The sequence below is a fragment of the Zootermopsis nevadensis genome, unplaced genomic scaffold (assembly GCF_977971745.1).
Source record: "Zootermopsis nevadensis isolate Lab colony 2312 unplaced genomic scaffold, Znev_1.0 Znev_ptg000021l, whole genome shotgun sequence".
NCBI lineage: Eukaryota > Metazoa > Arthropoda > Insecta > Blattodea > Termopsidae > Zootermopsis > Zootermopsis nevadensis.
In genome coordinates, this window is record NW_028259153.1 from 7,137,727 (window position 1) to 7,159,157 (window position 21,431).

Consider the following 21,431-nt stretch of genomic DNA (forward strand, 5'->3'; position numbering starts at 1 on the left):
TAACGAATCTAGAACGAGGAGATTCATTGATACAGGACGGCGGTGGATGACATGAAAGTGTCCCACATATCAGAGGAGGGGCCCGGCCCACTGTGCGCCCTGGTCATCAGAAAGATGAAACCCACACTCTCTTTCCCACAGAACGGCAGTGTTGTATATTTGCATTCGGAAGATATCAGATTTGAATCTCGCCTGCAACAACCGATATAATACCGGTTATCGTCAGCTTCGGCTGAGAGCCTAATGAAAACATCAAACGCGAGTCAAGACAATTTATGGACAGTAATGGCCGAAATATTTCGTGGTTTTCCTCAAAATTTTGCAAGAGAATGACTGGATATTGCCTCAAAGTAGGGGTCTAAGTCTCCTTCTGTGTCTTTAATTGTTTGTGGTCGGTAATAAATGATAACAGGCTGCTTGCGCATGAATGGACGTCGTTAAACAAACGAGAAACCAACTTCATTCCGTGGCCAATCACAGCGATTAAGTACTAATTACGCCGGACACACATTTTAAGTCTCATTTCCTAATTCTTGATTATGGAAAATCTTACTGAACGTGTCCACTCTTTCCTCTATATCAAAGTCAGATGCAAACGTAATAAGCTACTAAGCTTTCTTCTTTAAACATTCGATTAATTTAAGGTTATCAAATCTAAAACTTCTTGACGATGGTGAAGAGTCAATTGAATAAAAATTTACTTGGATATTATCCATCGTCTAGTAATAAAACGTAAAACGACGTTTCGGAGATGGGGCTCTATCTCCGTCTTCAGGTTCCTACACAGTTGGGCCCACTAGATAGAGCTAATCCCTATCTCCGGACCTCTTGGATATTATCCATCGTCTAGTAAATATAAAACGTAAAACGACGTTTCGGAGATGGGGCTCTATCTCCGTCTTCAGGTTCCTACACAGTTGGGCCCACTAGATAGAGCTAATCCCTATCTCCGGACCTCTTGGATATTATCCATCGTCTAGTAAATATAAAACGTAAAACGACGTTTCGGAGATGGGGCTCTATCTCCGTCTTCAGGTTCCTACACAGTTGGGCCCACTAGATAGAGCTAATCCCTATCTCCGGACCTCTTGGATATTATCCATCGTCTAGTAAATATAAAACGTAAAACGACGTTTCGGAGATGGGGCTCTATCTCCGTCTTCAGGTTCCTACTCAGTTGGGCCCACTAGATAGAGCTAATCCCTATCTCCGGACCTCTTGGATATTATCCATCGTCTAGTAAATATAAAACGTAAAACGACGTTTCGGAGATGGGACTCTATCTCCGTCTTCAGGTTCCTACACAGTTGGGCCCACTAGATAGAGCTAATCCCTATCTCCGGTTATTTTTATAAGCAATTTCTACTTTGCCCCTCCTCAAAAAAAAAAAAAATTCACGATATATGTGACGATCCGATACTTTGTGAAGTGTGAGATTTGTATTGGAAGCAAGTATCGATTATTCATTTGGACCTTTCAAATTTATTTGTAAATTGAAGATCGGTTTATGACGAAACTCTGGTACCGTTTAATAAGATTTCACATTAGCATCGGCTCTGATTTGTGTTTTTGATGTTAATTTGTTGAATTGAAATTTAAGCAGCGTAGGAATTAGACTCTATCCGAGACTCTGGTGTTTATGTGACAAGAGAACATCAAATACCTGTCTACAGGATAAAATAATGGCGTCGTAATAGTTTACTTAGTTCATCGAAAATCTTTCAGATTTAAAAACAACAGAGGACTAAAATTATATTCAAATATATAATGTACATGAATATGAGAAAGCTGATTTCGGATACGATTTCTTGCATGTTAGATGAGACTTCAGGGTCCCAAGGTGGCGAATATAAACACGACTGTTTTCTGAGATATAGTCCATTGTCTCCTCTAATGTCGGAGGTAGCAATCGCCTCTGAAACGTCGATTAACTTCTTTCAGAATACGCGGCGCAACATAATCGATATTATGCTTCTGTTCTGTTCGATATATCTGATCTTCCTTTCCACTGTGTGGAATCCTAAAGATTAGGAAATGTAAGACTAGAAAACGTGTTTTTGTTTATGAGTGAGAAGAAATTGGCCTCTCCACGTGTTGAGGTGTAAGAACGTGGCGCTGAGGTGAACGCTTTGAACTGAGAAGGGAAAGGATTGTCAATTACTCACGTCTCAAATACGTGTGTTCGGAACTACGATACAATATTCCTGTATTAAGTGTCTTAAGAACGTAACGAGATCCTAACAGCTTTTAAAGCTCCAGTTAGTGTTGTCAGTCGTTAGTGAAGATAAGAGAGATTACTTTGAAGTGCCTCGGGGCAGATTGGACGGCAGGGGTGGTGCTGGAGACGCAAATATGAGCTAGGCCTGGTGACAGGAGACAAGGACCTCTGTCGCCCTTCAAATATTGCACCCTGTCGGGGGGAAAAACCATTGCACTTGAGAGAATTTTGTTTTTCCATTCTCGGGAATTTTGCTAGTGTTAGCGGTCAGATCGCTGGTCTTTTAATCCTGGGGTCCCGGGTTCAATTCCCGGTGGTGCTCAGATTTATAACTTGTGTTGGGCGAGGCCGTGGTCTAGGCATCACGGAGTTTTCCTCCGGGGGCTTCCCCGGTTTCTCCGTGGCATCCCAACAATTACTTCATTCACACACAGAAGAAGGCAATGGCAAACCATTTCTGGATCATCTGCCAAGAACGTATATGAACAGGTCCCAGTCCGAGAAAAGGATGGAAGGATCCTGTTCATATCGACCTGTCGTCAGACAGAACACTAAATAATAATAAGATGAGGTGGTCTAGCGGTTAGAACGCTGGCCTTGTAATCCTGGGGTCTCGGGTTCGATTCCCGGTGGTGCCCGAATTTATAACTTGTGTTGGGCAAGGCCGTGGTCTAGGCAACACGGAGTTTTCCTCCGTGGCATCCCAACAATTACTCCATTCACACACAGAAGAAGGCAATGGCAAACCACTTCTGGATCATCTGCCAAGAACGTATATGAACAGGTCCCAGTCCGAGAAAAGGATGGAAGGAACCTGTTCATATGGACCTGTCCTCAGACAGATCACTAAATAATAATAAGATGAGGTGGTCTAGCGGTTAGAACGCTGGCCTTGTAATCCTGGGGGCTCGGGTTCGATTCCCGGCGGTGCCCGAATTTATAACTTGTGTTGGGCAAGGCCGTGGTCTAGGCAACACGGAGTTTTCCTCCGTGGCATCCCAACAATTACTCCATTCACACACAGAAGAAGGCAATGGCAAACCACTTCTGGATCATCTGCCAAGAACGTATATGAACAGGTCCCAGTCCGAGAAAAGGATGGAAGGATCCTGTTCATATGGACCTGTCGTCAGACAGAACACTAAATAATAATAAGATGAGGTGGTCTAGCGGTTAGAACGCTGGCCTTGTAATCCTGGGGTCTCGGGTTCGATTCCCGGTGGTGCCCGAATTTATAACTTGTGTTGGGCAAGGCCGTGGTCTAGGCAACACGGAGTTTTCCTCCGTGGCATCCCAACAATTACTCCATTCACACACAGAAGAAGGCAATGGCAAACCACTTCTGGATCATCTGCCAAGAACGTATATGAACAGGTCCCAGTCCGAGAAAAGGATGGAAGGAACCTGTTCATATGGACCTGTCCTCAGACAGATCACTAAATAATAATAAGATGAGGTGGTCTAGCGGTTAGAACGCTGGCCTTGTAATCCTGGGGGCTCGGGTTGGATTCCCGGCGGTGCCCGAATTTATAACTTGTGTTGGGCAAGGCCGTGGTCTAGGCAACACGGAGTTTTCCTCCGTGGCATCCCAACAATTACTCCATTCACACACAGAAGAAGGCAATGGCAAACCACTTCTGGATCATCTGCCAAGAACGTATATGAACAGGTCCCAGTCCGAGAAAAGGATGGAAGGAACCTGTTCATATGGACCTGTCCTCAGACAGATCACTAAATAATAATAAGATGAGGTGGTCTAGCGGTTAGAACGCTGGCCTTGTAATCCTGGGGGCTCGGGTTGGATTCCCGGCGGTGCCCGAATTTATAACTTGTGTTGGGCAAGGCCGTGGTCTAGGCAACACGGAGTTTTCCTCCGTGGCATCCCAACAATTACTCCATTCACACACAGAAGAAGGCAATGGCAAACCACTTCTGGATCATCTGCCAAGAACGTATATGAACAGGTCCCAGTCCGAGAAAAGGATGGAAGGATCCTGTTCATATGGACCTGTCGTCAGACAGAACACTAAATAATAATAAGATGAGGAGGTCTAGCGGTTAGAACGCTGGCCTTATATTCCTGGGGATCTCGGGTTCGATTCCCGGCGGTTCCCGAATTTATAACTTGTGTTGGGCAAGGCCGTGGTCTAGGCAACACGGAGTTTTCCTCCGTGGCATCCCAACAATTACTCCATTCACACACAGAAGAAGGCAATGGCAAACCACTTCTGGATCATCTGCCAAGAACGTATATGAACAGGTCCCAGTCCGAGAAAAGGATGGAAGGAACCTGTTCATATGGACCTGTCCTCAGACAGATCACTAAATAATAATAAGTTGAGGTGGTCTAGCGGTTAGAACGCTGGCCTTGTAATCCTGGGGTCTCGGGTTCGATTCCCGGTGGTGCCCGAATTTATAACTTGTGTTGGGCAAGGCCGTGGTCTAGGCAACACGGAGTTTTCCTCCGTGGCATCCCAACAATTACTCCATTCACACACAGAAGAAGGCAATGGCAAACCACTTCTGGATCATCTGCCAAGAATGTATATGAACAGGTCCCAGTCCGAGAAAAGGATGGAAGGATCCTGTTCATATGGACCTGTTGTCAGACAGAACCCTACAAATAAAAATAAAAAACACTACACCGTGTTGCTACGGTTTTACTCAGCTGTCGAAAGATTTGCGTGTTTGTAACTGCAATGACGCGGTCGGTCACTCTTACTGATGTGCTTTCATGACTACGTTGTTTTTTAAAAGTAATTAGGGGTCTAAAGGAAATATATCTAAATGCAGGGTGAATTTAATAATTGGATGAGGACGGGCGCCAACATTCTGGCCGTCGGTCGTCCTACTTGAATTGATTCAACACTACGATTAGAAATCCCGGAAGAATTAGCAACTTACGAGGTCTTCTTCATTTCCACTTAGACTTGTCGCTGGCTTCTGCGAGCATGGACACTGAAAGTTGATAATGCATTGCTTAAAAAATTGCAAGTTTAAAATTCCTCAAACAAATTTCTCATAAAATGATGGGAATAAGCAGTGACAAAAGTTTGAGTCGGAAAGAAGGGTGATTTCTAAAGTTTAGGAATCGATACCTCGTCCCACAACATCACACACTTCGATAAATCACCTCCGATGATTCATAAACTCTCATTCATTATTTGAAAAAGGTCAGATTTTTACCTGTGAGATTTTATGGTCTCAAGACTATGAAGATGTCTGCCTTCTGAGATGTTGCTTATCAGCATTAAATAGATACTTGCTGCCTCCATCATCAGAACCCTGATGATGGAGACAGAAAGTACTTCTGACGCATCGGTAAACTTATGGCAGACTAGACATCTACCGATCCTCACGAGATTTTAGTGGAATTTTGGAGTCGAGATTATAACCTACTCTCATAATTCCTAAATGTATGTTAATACATTTCTCCGTGAAATTTATTTTGAAAGCCGCGCACAGGACAATGACAAATACTTTTTACAAAAATACCGAATTCAATTTATTACAAGAAGGTATGCTCTTGTTTGCCACGATTCGTATATATTACGAGGCCAACCTTTTGGTCTGCGCTATAGAGAACCGTAAGACGCCATATTGGTATCCCTCAAAACACGGGATTGAGTTCGTTTTTGTTTTGTCAACATATGCGCGGTTACTTTTAAACCATAAACAAGCTAACTGCTTTAGGTTAGGTTCTTTTGAAAATGGTAAACACGCACACTGCTTCGAAAACTGTACAACGTCAGAGTAGCCTCGAACACAATTATAACAGAAAGTTATCTAAATTTCACAGTAAAATGAATGAATATTCTAACTCATAGGTCTACTACTCCAAATTGAGCAGACAAAAACTATTTGTGTTTATGCCTAAGGGTGACTTACTGACTTCTGAAGAATTTCGTAGTATTCCAAATTCTTATAGATTAGGTGTTACGAACTGGGAAGCCTTAAAATTATATTTCAGGAAGAATTATGCACATTTATATTTCACTATCCGTTACATCTGATATATTTCAGTGATACGTTAAAAAGATTGACTTCAAAATTCTAAGGGGAAATGGAAAGAAGTTAAGATACAACGATTGATTCAGAAAAAAATATGGCAAAAACCACACGCCTAACAGCGAAAATGGTCGTTATATCTTGCTTTCTTTTATTACAGTAATATCAGTTTATATTCTCAATGTACAATCTTCACGAATTCTTGTTACACAAATCTCAGAGTGTATCAAAATGCATTAGCATTCGTCATTCGTACACGGTTTTATAAAACATTTATTTTAAAAATCTAGAATTTTCCGTTTCTTGAGGATTTCATGTGCATTTATTGTTTCTTTACATTTTATGGGAAAGTTATTATTAATATTCATCTTTAAAACCTTGTCTTCAGATAAATCTCCCATTCTTTATCCACTTGCCTTCCTTACTTCGTAATTGACTCAGATATAGAGAAATATAGCAAAATACCACCCTTACGTTTCGATGGGTTTCGTACAGTGTAAAGTTCAATGACCCTTCGTTGCGTTTTTAAAATTTAATTTAAATGAATTTAATTGTCTCCACACAGAATGTACGAGCTCAATCTAAATTAAAATAGTGAAATTTAGGACATTTCGATGCAGTTCACATGGGAGAGGCACGGGTTGCATACAGAATTTTGGTAGGGAATCCATCTGGAAAATGATAACTGGACAGACCAAGAAGGAGATGGGAAAATAATATTAAGTTGGATCTTAGGGAGGTGGGCTATGAGAATGGTAAGTGGATGGAGTTTGCTGAGGATCGTGGCCGGTGGCGGGCTTTGGCGTTGGAGATATTCTGGCTTCTCAGAAACGTCGGTTGCCTGTTTCTGGCAGGAGGCAGCTAAATCAAGTCAGTATAATTCCTTTTCCGGACCCGACAATGTCACGAGAAAAAGTGAAACGCAGTTTGTGACAAGCGCTTGTGAAGTGCGTAGTGCAACATCCCGGTGTGTTATGATGATCCTGCTTTGTTACTCCATGTCAATTTCACATACTCACTTCTTCGTCCATTTTCTCAAACTACATGTTTCGGCTTACTGTGCTCATCATCAGGTCGGAATACGTGCTTGAAATGATTGCAGTGGGATTACCATTACTTCCAATCTCCCGATGTCACAAAAATAATAAAATTGTAGTTTAAAACCTTTTTTTAAAAAAAAATAAATGAGCTGTGTGCTTTGCACCAATTGCAGAATAACTATTCAACATTACACAACAAGGCATAAACCTCAGATTACAAAACATAAAAAAATAAAAATGTAGACTCGTTGGCCTCTGCTAAAATTTCTTTAATAATTATTCTACATTTTAACTCATTATGGTTTAATTACTTTTAAAAGAAAAACTCCTCAAAAACCTATAATTTTAATATTATTTGTGACATCCCGAAAAAATGAACAAAGAAAATATTGAAGATATCCGTCTTCTGGGTTATTGCGCTGTGTAGTCTGGTCGATGTTAACCAACGTTTCAGAGGTCATACTGCCTCCGTCATCAGGGCCCTGATGACGGAGGCAGTATGACCTCCGAAACGTTCGTAAACATCGACCAGACCACACAGCGCAACAACCCAGAAGACAGAAATCTTTATACTCTGATGACGGAGGCAGTATGACCTCCGAAACGTTGGTAAACATCGACCAGACTACACAGCGCAACAACCCAGAAGACAGAAGTCTTCATACTCTGATGATGGAGGCAGTATGACCTCTGAAACGTTGGTAAACATCGACCAGACTACACAGCGCAACAACCCAGAAGACAGAAATCTTCATACTCTGATGACGGAGGCAGTATGACCTCCGAAACGTTCGTAAACATCGACCAGACTACACAGCGCAACAACCCAGAAGACAGAAATCTTTATACTCTGATGACGGAGGCAGTATGACCTCCGAAACGTTGGTAAACATCGACCAGACTACACAGCGCAACAACCCAGAAGACAGAAGTCTTCATACTCTGATGATGGAGGCAGTATGACCTCTGAAACGTTGGTAAACATCGACCAGACTACACAGCGCAACAACCCAGAAGACAGAAATCTTCATACTCTGATGACGGAGGCAGTATGACCTCCGAAACGTTGGTAAACATCGACCAGACTACACAGCGCAACAACCCAGAAGACAGAAATCTTCATACTCTGATGACGGAGGCAGTATGACCTCTGAAACGTTGGTTAACATCGACCAGACTACACAGCGCAACAACCCAGAAGACGGAGGCAGTATGACCTCTGAAACGTTGGTTGACATCGACCAGACTACACAGCGCAACAACCCAGAAGACGGATATCTTCATACTCACCGCTGTGAGAACCTCAAGTCTTACAAAGAAAATATTGTTTGTGAAAATCCGACAGATAATAGATCAAACTCAAAAGGGAGTGGGAACAGACAGAATTTCCATTACAAAAGTTTTTTCTTGCTTAAACTAATAATTCAGCCCAAAAATTAATATATTTTTTTAGAAATATACAGAAATACAAACAGCAATTTGTAATTAGCCCTCATAACTGACGGGTATAAAGATTTTAATTATTTTCAAACAAATCACATCAGTGAGTACACCTCTTAGGTTAGACCACGTTATTGGAATTTTATCTTAGCCACAATGCACAAATGAGATATATTTTCCACGTTAGTGGTTTTACGTGTGGCTTGAGATTTTTTCCATTTATTGAAAAGAGAAATATGTCACGACAGATTTAATCACACTGATACAGATAATTAACACTGGTGCATTACTTTGCCTTGTAGGCTCTGTCATTAACGTATCATATAAAAAGCTTGGATCTTAAGAAACTGCAGAATTTGAACTGGGTAGGACCCCCACTGATTGCGCGGAGCTCTGTGTTGCGGGGAAACAAAGCTTGACTCAAAACAAGATAAAATTTGAGTGAACCCCCCCTCCCCCTGGTATAAAGTTTAATAAAAATTTGACCTATAATTTCGTGAATATGACGTACGAATGGGCAGGCAGTATCTTAATTTTACGTACGACAAATTATAATTAATGCGATACTGTAAGGTACTATTCGCCATTCATGTTCTAATTTCCCCCGAACATAAATCTTAACGTAAAACATTAACAAAATGCTATAATTTAGTTATAAAATCCTTGTTTCTAGTTTGCGACTTCAAGTCCGTTATCACTGTCTGTTGTGTAAAGTCTTCTTAAGTCCAGCACCGTTATCTTCTCAGCAAGGATTCTTCTCCTACATGGAGATAATTTGTTAAGTTACTAGAACTTCAGACCGAGATAAAAAAAATAATTAAACCACAACTTTCATTTTTATAACACTATTTATGAGACGCGAATTTAAAATTTAATTTCGTAGTATGAGGTGGAAGTTAGGTTATGTATGAATACAAATAAGTTTATACTTCACTAAACACTCAGCACGGTATTAATTAGCGATCATTAGCTGTATTTATTTTGCTTTGGGAGATGAACAGATTCAGACTAGCCGTAGTGGTGACATGTTAGGAGAAAATACGAAATTAAACTTGGATGTATGAGATGTTACTCCCAACTTAAGACTATTACCCTGGAAATTCTTCTCAATACGGAGGCCCGGGTTCGCTCCCGGCATAATCGACGTCGGATTTACGATGGACAAGATGATACTTCGAAGGGTTTTTTTCGTAGATTCCTCCCGTTTCCCGCTGTCAGTGGTTTGCTGCTGAACATCTGGTCGTTTTACAGCGGGTCAGTTAGTAACCTCCGTTCCTCACTCTATTGCAACAATAATTATCCTGTCTGGTGAGCCGAAATATTAGTTAATTCAGTTCCAGACGCTGAGGTCAGGCCCAACCGTCCGCCTGGGTCCTTGGCAACAAGGAGGTCACCGTGTGTGTGTTTGTTAGTGGATTTCTTATGCGTTTACGTCGCCATTTTTAATTTTCCCCTCATTAATTTTTCGTTGAACTTACTAAAAAATAACAAACTTCAATGCGTACGTCATCTCAGTTCTAACATCGCCTTGTGTCAATCGTGAATCAGTTCCGGATAGAGGCAATTTTTCTTGCTAAACTCGAGTTTTAAACGCATGAAAGTTTTAGTGCCAAAAGTTTATTGTGAAACATGGTGTACCGATATTATTTTGGACATTGTCAATTTACTGAGGCACATTTAATTTGCTGTAGACGATTTTAACTGAGTGGTTGTCATTATGCTGACTCTTTCATTTTACATTTAGACGGGATCGCAACCAACATTTATAAGAATTCATCCAATAGTTTCGCCGAATTTTTCTTCTTCGCGATATAACGAACTTTGACACCAGGGAGTTTTGCTAAAATTTGTCGACACATTTTACTTTTGATTAAAATCGTACAGTAATCGTTTGCATTACATTAAGAACTACTGACTTAATCCCCAAGATACATTGGTCACAATATTTACCATGGCTCCTTTTGTTAGAGTAGTTACTTTCGGTTCTGTGGTTAACACGGAGTTCCTGGAATAAGGAACAACCCGGAACTTTTACGACACCCGTAAATTCCCTAAATTTTTTAATTTTCTTGTTTTCACTGTGGTGAAGACGAAGATGATGATGTTACTCTGGATTGTGATGCCGTGTGGATTCGCAAGCACTTGGCAGCGTTTCGGAGCGACATATTGTGTCCATCTTCAGGCCTTAAAGCCAAAATCGTCTTTTCTAGTTAATTTTCATGTCAGTGGTGACACTTGCGAATGAATCCCAGGATTGTTTTGCAATATTCCTGACGTCTAGTGACTATCTCGATCAATTTAATTATTTTCACGTTTAACGTTAGAAAATTTAATAGAATAAGGATAAGTGTTCGTGCCGCGTTACTGAGTGAAGACAGAGCAATAGTTTCTGGGAGTAAGCTGAGGAATTGAAGCACATTGTAAAAACTTCGGTGACTTTGTTGGTTTTAACATTAAGATATTTCGTGGTCTTCGTCTCGGAAGCGATCCCGTAAAAGTAAACAGAACGTAAGAAACCCTCTGCTGTCAGAATGCAAAACTAACGCTAACAAACAGCTTAGTGAACTCCACTCTTGAGCTCCGACTAGTGAGTGTTCCGTCAAATCTCGCATTTCATCGCTCTGTTCACAGATTTGCCGCTAGAATTTCTCATAAGATTTTCGTGATATTCACAAACCACTTGCCATCCATTTTCATCAATAGACCATAACGATCTTTTAATATTTCTAAATTGAATTATTGTCTTCATTCCTTGCTCCTTGTATGCGTGTTACACGTTCTGCCAATCATCATAACGTGACAAGGTTAACTAAACAACTTCACGAAGCAGAGACCTACTTGAGAAGGCAATGGTTGCTCAGCTGGTCACAATATTTCGCGGAAAATAAACGTTCGTTACCGTGTTTACAAAAGCCTGATACTGGAATCCAGTACACACCCTCAGATCATGGTTTTACAAGACACTCCCATCTGTGACTTTGTCTCCCGAATGGCATTTCCCATCAACTTTTTCCGTCTACAATCTTTTGTTAGAAGATGGAGGCTGTCTTCCGGGATGTTGCGCCGTGTTTAGTCTGGTAGAAGTTTACCGACGTTTCGGAAGTCCTTGCTACCTCCATCGAGGCCATTCCTGAGTCATTATGTTATTTCTTAGATAGCAAATCGCCATCTCGGCCGAAAGGCGTTATTTACAAAATCGTATAATAATCGGTTGTTTCATGATATTTATTTATTTTACAAACAGAACGTAAGTAAATGACGTGGTTACGTGTATCTGTTCCTTTAGGTAAGGGCAGGCCCACCTCAGTTTGCAGAAATCATTTTCATAATTTAAAGCTCATTTGTCATGTGTTGAACTTGGAACCTGCTCTCTATCTGAGACGAATGGGTTAGAAATTTGCAATGCTGCTATTATTCCGATAAGCCACAAAGCATAAAAATGGACTGGTTTGCGATCGCTTTTTCGGACCAGTAGATAGATAAATTTCGTGTCAAGACACAGCAGTTAGCAACGCCACTGACCACTGATTGAACTGTTGCAGATCGCCTGTTATACCATGCAGAGTTCTCTGGCCTGGTTTCTTGTGGTGGGCTGCGCCCTCGTTCTGATGCCTCACGTTGCCCCCACTGCGTGGGCCAAACCCACGGACCCGGAGCAGTTGGCAGCCATGGCAGACACCCTCAAGTATCTGCAAGAGTTGGACCGTTACTACTCTCAGGTCGCTAGACCAAGGTCAGTTGTGTGATGATTTTGTGCCCAAAGAATCACAAAAACTTTCTTATTCTTTATAATACTTACTCCAATCGCTGCAGAAGTGAACCATGTCTATCAATTTCCGATCTCCTCATTTCTCGTTTTCCACGTGGTGTATTTGGTATTAATGTAAAAATTCTTAATCATTCTTTTGTTTCTGTCCTATCGTAACGCATTGTTCATCCTTCCAGAAATATGGATTTGTTATTGTGTTTCATTTCTCGCGAAATTCCGTCTTCATGGACACAGAAGTGTCTCGTCTGAGAGCGTCATCGAGCATGTACGTTCTACAAACATCACACGATCTGTCTTTTAGGGCGTATTTCTGTTATGGCAGTAAGATGCATCACCACCGAGGATTTTAAAGAGATTTTACCGTAGTAACGCTAACTTTCAATTCAATAATTTGATTTATTCTGCTTTAGTAGTCAAAGAATTTCAGACTTCCTTATTCTTACATGGCGGTCATAAATTGTCTAAAGGGGCGTGCCTTTTACCTCTGCGTGTCCAAATTCCATGCACGGACTTTAAGAAAAACAGTTTACGAAGCTTTTGGGAACATGGTGTTTGTGTGTTAGCAGCAAAGTTTTCAAAATTCGTCTACGTGGCTTATAATTAGCTTCTGAAGAAATCTCTGCTAAAAGATTTGGTTATTTTAAAAATGTCATTAAAACTTCCTTGTACTAAAGAAACCGAATAACTTAAAACTCAGGATGCAATCATTTCTATGCAAGAGTTTAAATTTTTAAGGTTATTATATAGCACGATTTAAATCGTGCATATTTAGACAGTAATGCCGTAGGTATTAGACTTGTAAGTACTACGTTACTGATTACAAAAGGTTCTAGACAAAATTTGGTTTCTGACTAATTATACGAATTATATATAAATAAAGGAATTTCATGCCAAAGAGAATATAAGCGGAGAAGAGTCTGTAGATGTCCTGATGGACAGTGCGTATGAATATTTCCCCGTTACAGAATAATTTTATTGCCCCGTGCGTCTGCAGTTGCTATAGAATCACGTAAGAATTGACTTTGTCACATATGCCTTGTGATCTGGAACGAGACGTGAAGTTTTGGCTTGTATGTTCTCATGAGTAATCTTGCATGTGAAGTATTATTTCATTTTGTCCTTTCGTTTTCATATTAAGGAGCCCCTAGAAACGACTTATTTTTGAATGTTGTCATGCATTTCTGTAATTATTCACAGAATTAAAAAAAATTATGTAGTGAAATAATAACAATAACAAATCAAAATGACACTCGTGAGGAAGTTAAGAGGAGACTAAATTCCGGAAATGCCTGCTACTTCTCAGTTAAAAATATTTTGGCTTCCAGTCTGATTTCTAAGAACCTGAAAATTAAAGTATACAAAACAATAATTGTTCCTCTTGTTTTGTATGGGTGCGAAACATAGTCTCTCACTCAGAGGGAGGAATAAAGATTGCAGGTGTTTGAGAATCGGGTGTTGAGGAGGATATTTTGGCCTAGGAGAGAAGACGATGGGGCCTGGAGAAAACTGCATAAAGACGAGCTTAAAAGTCTGTACTCCTCCCCCAGTATTGTCAGGGTGATTAAGTCGAGAAGAATGAGATTGGCTGGGCATGTAGTGCGCATGGATGGGACAAGAGGTGTGCACCGGGTACTGGTTGGGAAGCCTGATCGGAAGAGACCTCTGGGGAGACCTAGACGTAGATGGGAGGATAATCTCAGGCGGGATCTATGGGAGATAGGAGTTGAAGGAGACTGAATTTTGTTGGCCCAGGACATGGTCCGGTGGAGGGCTTTTGTTAGTTCGGTGATGAACCTTGGGATTTCGTAAGCCATCTGGTTGGTTGGGTCCACTATTTGGGAAGCCTGAGGGGAAGAGACCTCTGGGGAGACCTAGACGTAGATGGGAGGATAATCTCAGGCGGGATCTATGGGAGATAGGAGTTGAAGGAGACTGGATTTTGTTGGCCCAGGACAGGGTCCGGTGGAGGGCTTTGGTTAATTCGGTGATGAACCTTCGGGTTCCGTAAGCCATCTGGTTGGTTGGGTCCACTATTTGGGAAGCCTGAGGGGAAGAGACCTCTGGGGAGACCTAGACGTGGATGGGAGGATAATCTCAGGCGGGACCTATGGGAGATAGGAGTTGAAGGAGGCTGGATTTTGTTGGCCCAGGACAGGGTCCGGTGGAGGGCTTTGGTTAATTCGGTGATGAACCTTCGGGTTCCGTAAGCCATCTAGTTAGTTAGTTAGTTAGTGAAATAAGACTGTTTTCCCACTATATGCGTTTACACATATCGACAAAACAATAGTTAAGAAATTTCCCAGTCTCGTCGCAAATTTCGATCGCAATTTTACGGACACGCGTGTTATATCTCATCCCTGACAATTTAACCACACTTTATTCTACGTATTATAGAAGCATCTTAGCGAGTAATCTTATGGTCCAGGGGTTCGCAATATGTGGCCCACTAACGTGTATTTTGTGCGGCACACTCATTTTTGTAATACTGTGAAATCGTGCTTGATAAAATATTGTTACTGCATAATATCTGCATTGGTTTAGGTAAATAATTAATAATATTGACAAAACAAAACAAGTGTTAAATAAGATAGTTGAGAAATACGTCAACCTTTTAGCATAGCATTTACAAAGAAGCGTCATCTAACTTTAGTGACTTACTCTAAGTTCGCCCGTGAATCGATAAGGACGGATGGTGAAGTACAGAATGTTTAAAAATCGTATTTGAAACTCTTCCCGTCAATAAAACCTTTACGAAAAGAGAGAGATCTACAGTTTGAGCGTCATCTGCGAGAGAAACACTGAAAGTTTCACCGATTTCCCGGTAGATGGTAGCACCAGTTGTTTACCCACTTCACTGCAACCGTGTTTCGTGAAACAGATCAGTCGCTATGAAGCCGTGGTGCTTTGTCGAAGCTGAATCGGGTCCATCTAGAGCATCGGTACGTTTATGAAGACCGGAAGTGCAGGGCGTCCACGTTAATTTTCGTAAACGAGTAAAATTGTAAATACAATTCATGTACATCCTGTACTAAGAGTGAGGTTTATGTTAAGCGATGATTTGCCTCATTCATATATAGACTAAAATAATTTCTGTTCGAGAGGAACTTATAAAATCCGGAGGGAGCCTTTTTTTTTGTAATTTATTCCACACATTTCACTGATCAAGGCATCTGTGTCAAGATGCTGGACCACATCAGTAACGTATTGAATGTATTAACACGGGGATTGAGGCAAATGAGTTATTAAGTCCTCACGTTAACTGTTAAGTGCACTAAATAACATTCCTCATTCCGTAAGTCCGTGATATTTTACAGATAATTTCGAGGTAGAATTTTGATAAGTTTTAAGTTGATGGAATTTATTAAAATGTTTTATGTATATATGGAGATATTTTAATTTCAAGAAATCGTACATTTTAACTGCGTTTTTATTATGATGTTAATTACACATAAAATGGCCAATTTAATAGCCTTGTATTTTGTATTGTATTTGCTTGTATTTTCAAGGAATTATTCAAATTATTTATGAAAAGTGATCGGAATTTTATGATAAATTATAGTTTTCAAATAACTGAATGCAAATTTAGCAGACATCAGATTATATAAATAATATGTAATAAGAGAACTGAATGCGGAAATCAGCCAAAAACATGAAAATAATATTAGCATGAGGAAATCACATGTTATAAGTACGATTTCAGAGACAGTATTTAGTCTATGAAAAATAAAACGAATACAATACAAAATAAGAATGAAATGTGAATATTTAGGTACTAGAGCTGTTGATATTTCAAAACAATTTATAAGATCTAATCTTACTTCGAAAAGTGTCTGCGTTTAGTTCGACATATTACATGTCATCGATAATGACAATCCATAATTATAACCACTGCTTCAGTGAAGACGTTCGTAAATTTCTTTTTAATTACTAAAATCACACATTCGTAAAAATATTATCAACATTCGCAGAATATAGACAATGGAATTTAAACTAAAATAATTTGCTCGTCTATGGCTTAATAACTAAATTTACTTCTAAAGAAAACAGAGAAAACGTTCAATAATTATCGCCCCGAACGGGCGTAACATGGCGGCCTTCTTAAATCTAATCGGAAATGTTTTTTTACCCAATACGGTCGAAGCCATCTTTCGATCTAGCTGTTATTCTCCCCCGCAGTTATTCCGTTCGATACATTTTCATCACAACACGGAATTAAATATACAGTTATTAATATGTCCGTTTTCCTCAAAGTAAAGTAAAGTTTGTTTCACTACGTGAAATATGGGCGCTTCTGATGAGTAGGATTAAGGGTACATCTGCGCAGAAGGTGATGCGCAGTGACGTGATGAAAATTGTCTATGGTAAGGCATCGTATGAGTTCTAATATCGATTGCTGGATATTAGATAATCAGATATTTCAATGTTCTCGCATTATAGAACAATCTTGTTGTCTCAGTCACTAACATAAATTTACACTTCAAAGATTTTACATTGGTTACCTTCTTGTTGACGTCGAAAAACTATTGGCTCTCGTAACTTGTGCATGTTTTTACGTAATTGTAGTAGTTGAATTGCAAATTGATGTATGCTTACGCTTAAGAATTATTAATACAAATGTCAAAATTCTATATTAAAATGTATCGAGATATTACAAAGATAAGGCTTGTCAGAATTATATATATGTATACCTATGAACACAAACGTCACATTTAGACACGTCCAACCTCTGTAATTCAAGTACATATGGGATTTATTTGGCTGTCAACATAAGAAACATTCGTCTCTTTTGAGCACACGTGTAATGTCGAGAGTTAATCGACGGAGTTTTATGCCAGATCTCTGCAATTCACACGTACACCAGATCGTAAGTGTAATGTTCTACATGTCTCCATCTTGCATACGTCACTGGAAGGAGATATAAGTCTCGTATTCTGTCTACGAATCAGGAAATAGATGTTTATAATTATCCCGATGAACATATTTGAGTGAGTACCGACTTACGAAATCTTGAAATTAAGAAGTTGACTACCTCTTAGCTAAATTCCAAGGTTAACATTGAATCACGGAGACTGCACTGAATCTCGACAAGAATCAGTAACGACTGACTTTCACTTCCGGGGCTGACATCGATCTCACGTACTTGAAAGCTGATGTACACGACCATCGAATCAAATCGAACCACGTAATTTTCAGTTTATGGTTTTCTCCGTTAGAGTTCGTGAGTTTGTGTGCACTAATGTAGGCTAATCGCTTTGTAGGGGGGTTATTGATTTACGTGTCTGAAAGAGCACGCCATCAGTGTTCTGATTCGGAAAGTCCTTTCACACATGCTGCCATCTGTACGCTGCTTTCAATGCGTAAGAAAAGTTGCGTAATTTTCGAAAACGTTTTTGATATTTGCAATTCATATTATATATTTTCCGTCACTTGAATGTGTTAGGATTCAATTGTAACCCATTTATTTACGAATGGTGAATTCTGTGCGCGAATCCTTACGTATGAAGCTACAACACGCTTAGATAACCTTATTCACTATCTGTTTCTTTACCATAAAAATCTTTCTGCACTCATTTGGTGCATTTGTTAGTCCTATGACGTATCTGTGTATAGCTACGAGTTAGAAAATATTACTAGCGACGTAGCTCAGTCGGTATATTGACTAGCTACGGACTGATCGACCGGGGTTCGATCCGCGACTGTGGAAGAGGATTTTTCCTCTATGCTCGGCGTCCGGACCGGCTCTGGGGTCCGCCCAGCCTTCTCTCCAATGGATACCGGGATCCTTAACCTTGGGTAAAGCCGGCCGGGGCGTGATGCTGACCACTCTCCCCCATCTAGCGGCGAGGTTAAGAATGAGTAGGAGCTATACCGCCTCTCCCCCCAAGTGCCTTCATGGCGTATAGTGGGACAGCTTTCATTTCATACGCCGCTAACTTCAGAGAAAATTACGCATTTGACAACAATTTTATTTTATTGAGTATAGAAAAATGTTTAATTAAAATTTTATGTCGTCATGTTAATTTCGTATTAGGCAATTATGAAGACGTGTGAGTTGGTAAATTGGCTGAAATTTCGGAATCGTGCGCAAATGGTCATTGAGTCTAATGCAGGTTTAATCCTTGCAATTTTAACTGTCATGAAACTTATTTTCGTTATCGCTTTAACGATGCTCTTTTACTTATGCTTGGAAATGATTACCTGCATAAATTATGATTCTATCAGCATCAATGTCTTTTACGACCATAATTAAATTTTTAATGGTTTAATATAAAATAAATGTTCACGGTCCATGATCTTACCATGTTTAAAATGTCTAGCTCGAATGCTTCGTGCTAATTATCCATTAAACAGGAGCGTAAATGAGACTTTATTCTGTGGAAATTTTATTGTAGTTCATAAGACAGACATTTGCCACAAAAATGTTAAAAGTGATCGTTTGGGTGACCTCTAATGGCATAATTTCCATACAAAATTTCTTATAAATCCGTGAAGCGGGACTGGAGTGGATGCCTGCGGAGAAACACGTACGTGTGTAAGTTTTTATTTACATCAGTATAAGATAAATAATTAAGACATATTATAAATAAAAACGTAGTCCTCAAGTCTGATTATTTTATTTTGAGTTTTGTAACCTCGTGAACTATGCCCGTGTCGTCTTAAATTTCGTCATTATTTTCGAAGTTTAGAAAGTGTTAAGACTTCGAGCGTAAAACAAACTCTTTGGCAAGCTGTTACCCCCAAAATTTACAAAACCTTCTTTAGTTCAGTGAACGAATGTAGGAAAAATACACATTACTTATGTAAATTAGAATGAAACAAAATAAAGTAAAGGTGCCCCGTAAAACGCCATGTGGGCGCTTGGGGGAAGAGACGCGGTATAGCTGCTACTCATTCTCGAACTCGCCGCTAGATAGGGGGGTGAGTGGTCAGCGTCTCGCCGCGTCCGTGCTTTACATCCGCGAAAGGACTCCGGTACACATTGGATAGGAGGCTAAGTAGGCTTCTAGAGTATATTATTAAAAATGTAACTTATTTAAAACTTCACAACTTCCTAGATGAATTTCAGGGACATGAAAGGGAACGTTCTTACGAGGACCATTCATGACGTAGTCAGTAGACGACGGAAGGGAGGGGCGTAGTCGGATTTGTGGTCGAGGCAAACATCAGAGGCGTTTGCTGTGGAAATTTGCTTTGAAGAGCTTGAAGAAGGATGAAAGCAGTCACTTGAATAAGCACTTCAGAACAGGGACTTTGCTACGGTACACAAAACGTCGAAACTTGGGTATTTTTTTTTAAATACTGCTTCGCATCTAGTGGTTCGCGGTTCAAACTCGGTCGCGGGACATAGGTCTTTCTAAGACATGTTCCATTTAGCTCGCTTTCTCGAGGGATCTGCCGACAGAAGACTCTAGAATACAGTCTGGCCACTTGCCTCAACAAACTTACCGTTCCAGATCTCAAAACTGTCCTGTCATTTGTTTCATTCAACGTCAAAGACCCTTCTGTTGGAACACTGGACAGCATTGAAAAATATTTTTAATATCTGACGTGAGTCTGAAGTTGTGTTGTTGCGCCGTGTAGTCTGGTAGAAGTTTACCGACGTTTCAGAGGTTGTTCGACTCTATCCGATCGGTTACCATAATTAATTATTCGTGCGCAACCTACTCATCTCCCTGACGATGGAGGCATTAAGCACCTCTGAAACGTCAGCAATCTACGACACAACATGACGCAGTATCCAAAAAAGACAGTCATCTTCTTACTCGCCCCATTAAATAAGTTTTGAAAAGAGATCGTCATTCTCCTGTTACCACCGCAGCGCCACGCGGTGATAAAATTTGTAAGCAACACCATCTGGTACTCTGGCGTTTACAGAGAGGGAAGTTCACGGGGGAGAAAGGGGAATTTTTAGTGTTGGTTGCAATGTCAATATGGTTTCTGAAATTCTCATACATTAATTGTCGTCTGCTGGAGCGATAAACAGCTGCAGGGCATTGTTGCCACTTGAACGCCGTTTGTCATCAACAATTAACTGCAGTAATTAATCTGGCTCAGGTAACCTCTTGCTTCCGGTGAAATGGCTGTACAGCGCACGTAGTGGTAAGATATGCAATTACAGGAAACGAATTCTTACCTTAAAATTCTTCCACACGATGGGCCGCGGGTGGGGAGGGGGGGGTTTTTTAATACGAGGTGCTACCAAAAAGTTCAGGGAATTTGTCCATAAAAAATTGCAGATAAGAATATAGTTTAGATATTTCATCTAACTAACATTTAGTCGTGCATGAAAATTTATAGGAACAGGATTTTTTAATATATTATGGAGATAAGAATAAGTGTCCTTTCATAAATGAAAAGCGAAAAGGCAATGTTAACTTTCCAGTAACAGTCTAGAGTTTCCATACCAAATACCACTTTTGATTGTGTGATGGGTTCGTACGCGGAAAATGATAATTAAAATAATTATTAAGAAGGTTGTAAGAACAGGGAACACGGACCATAATTATTCATCGTGATTTTTAATTTAAATCTGCTGCATTCCAAATTGAATAGTCTATCACACCATCAGTCTTAGTTATTCTTATTTTACAAGTATTGTTTCCAAGGCAGTAATTTTTCAAAAAGTTTCAATATTTTATAATAAGTAAATCCCCGAACATTAATTTGTGGAGTCAGTTTTTATTACGTGACAGGCTACTTCTACATTCGTATGCAAATATCTCGATTACTTAAAATACCACAAATACAAAATCGATTAATGTATGTATACGTGTGTTTATGTGTGTAAATTAAATGTACCTACGTACATATGGATATATTTACATAGATTTGTGCCTGTCAACACTTCGAGCTCAAGTTTTACCTCATTGGTCGTTAATAGGTAAAAAAATACACGGGTACCAACGTGACTTACGATAAGACTGAGTCGCTGTCCCCAGAAGGTATGTTGCCCCTC

General features: G+C 40.0%; 1 protein-coding gene across 2 annotated transcripts in view; it reads left to right on the forward strand.

The window, feature by feature from the left end:
- LOC147873171 (neuropeptide F-like) overlaps nucleotides 1–21,431 on the forward strand; it is a 169,214-nt gene that overhangs the window by 38,031 nt on the left and 109,752 nt on the right. For both annotated transcript variants that reach the window (XR_015536147.1, XM_087352699.1), the window contains exon 3: nucleotides 12,249–12,439. Coding sequence is in view for 1 of the 2 variants with exons in the window: in XM_087352699.1 (XP_087208825.1) it covers nucleotides 12,264–12,439 (176 nt within the window). In the remaining variant the exon portion in view is untranslated. The remainder of the gene's footprint in view (nucleotides 1–12,248; nucleotides 12,440–21,431) is intronic.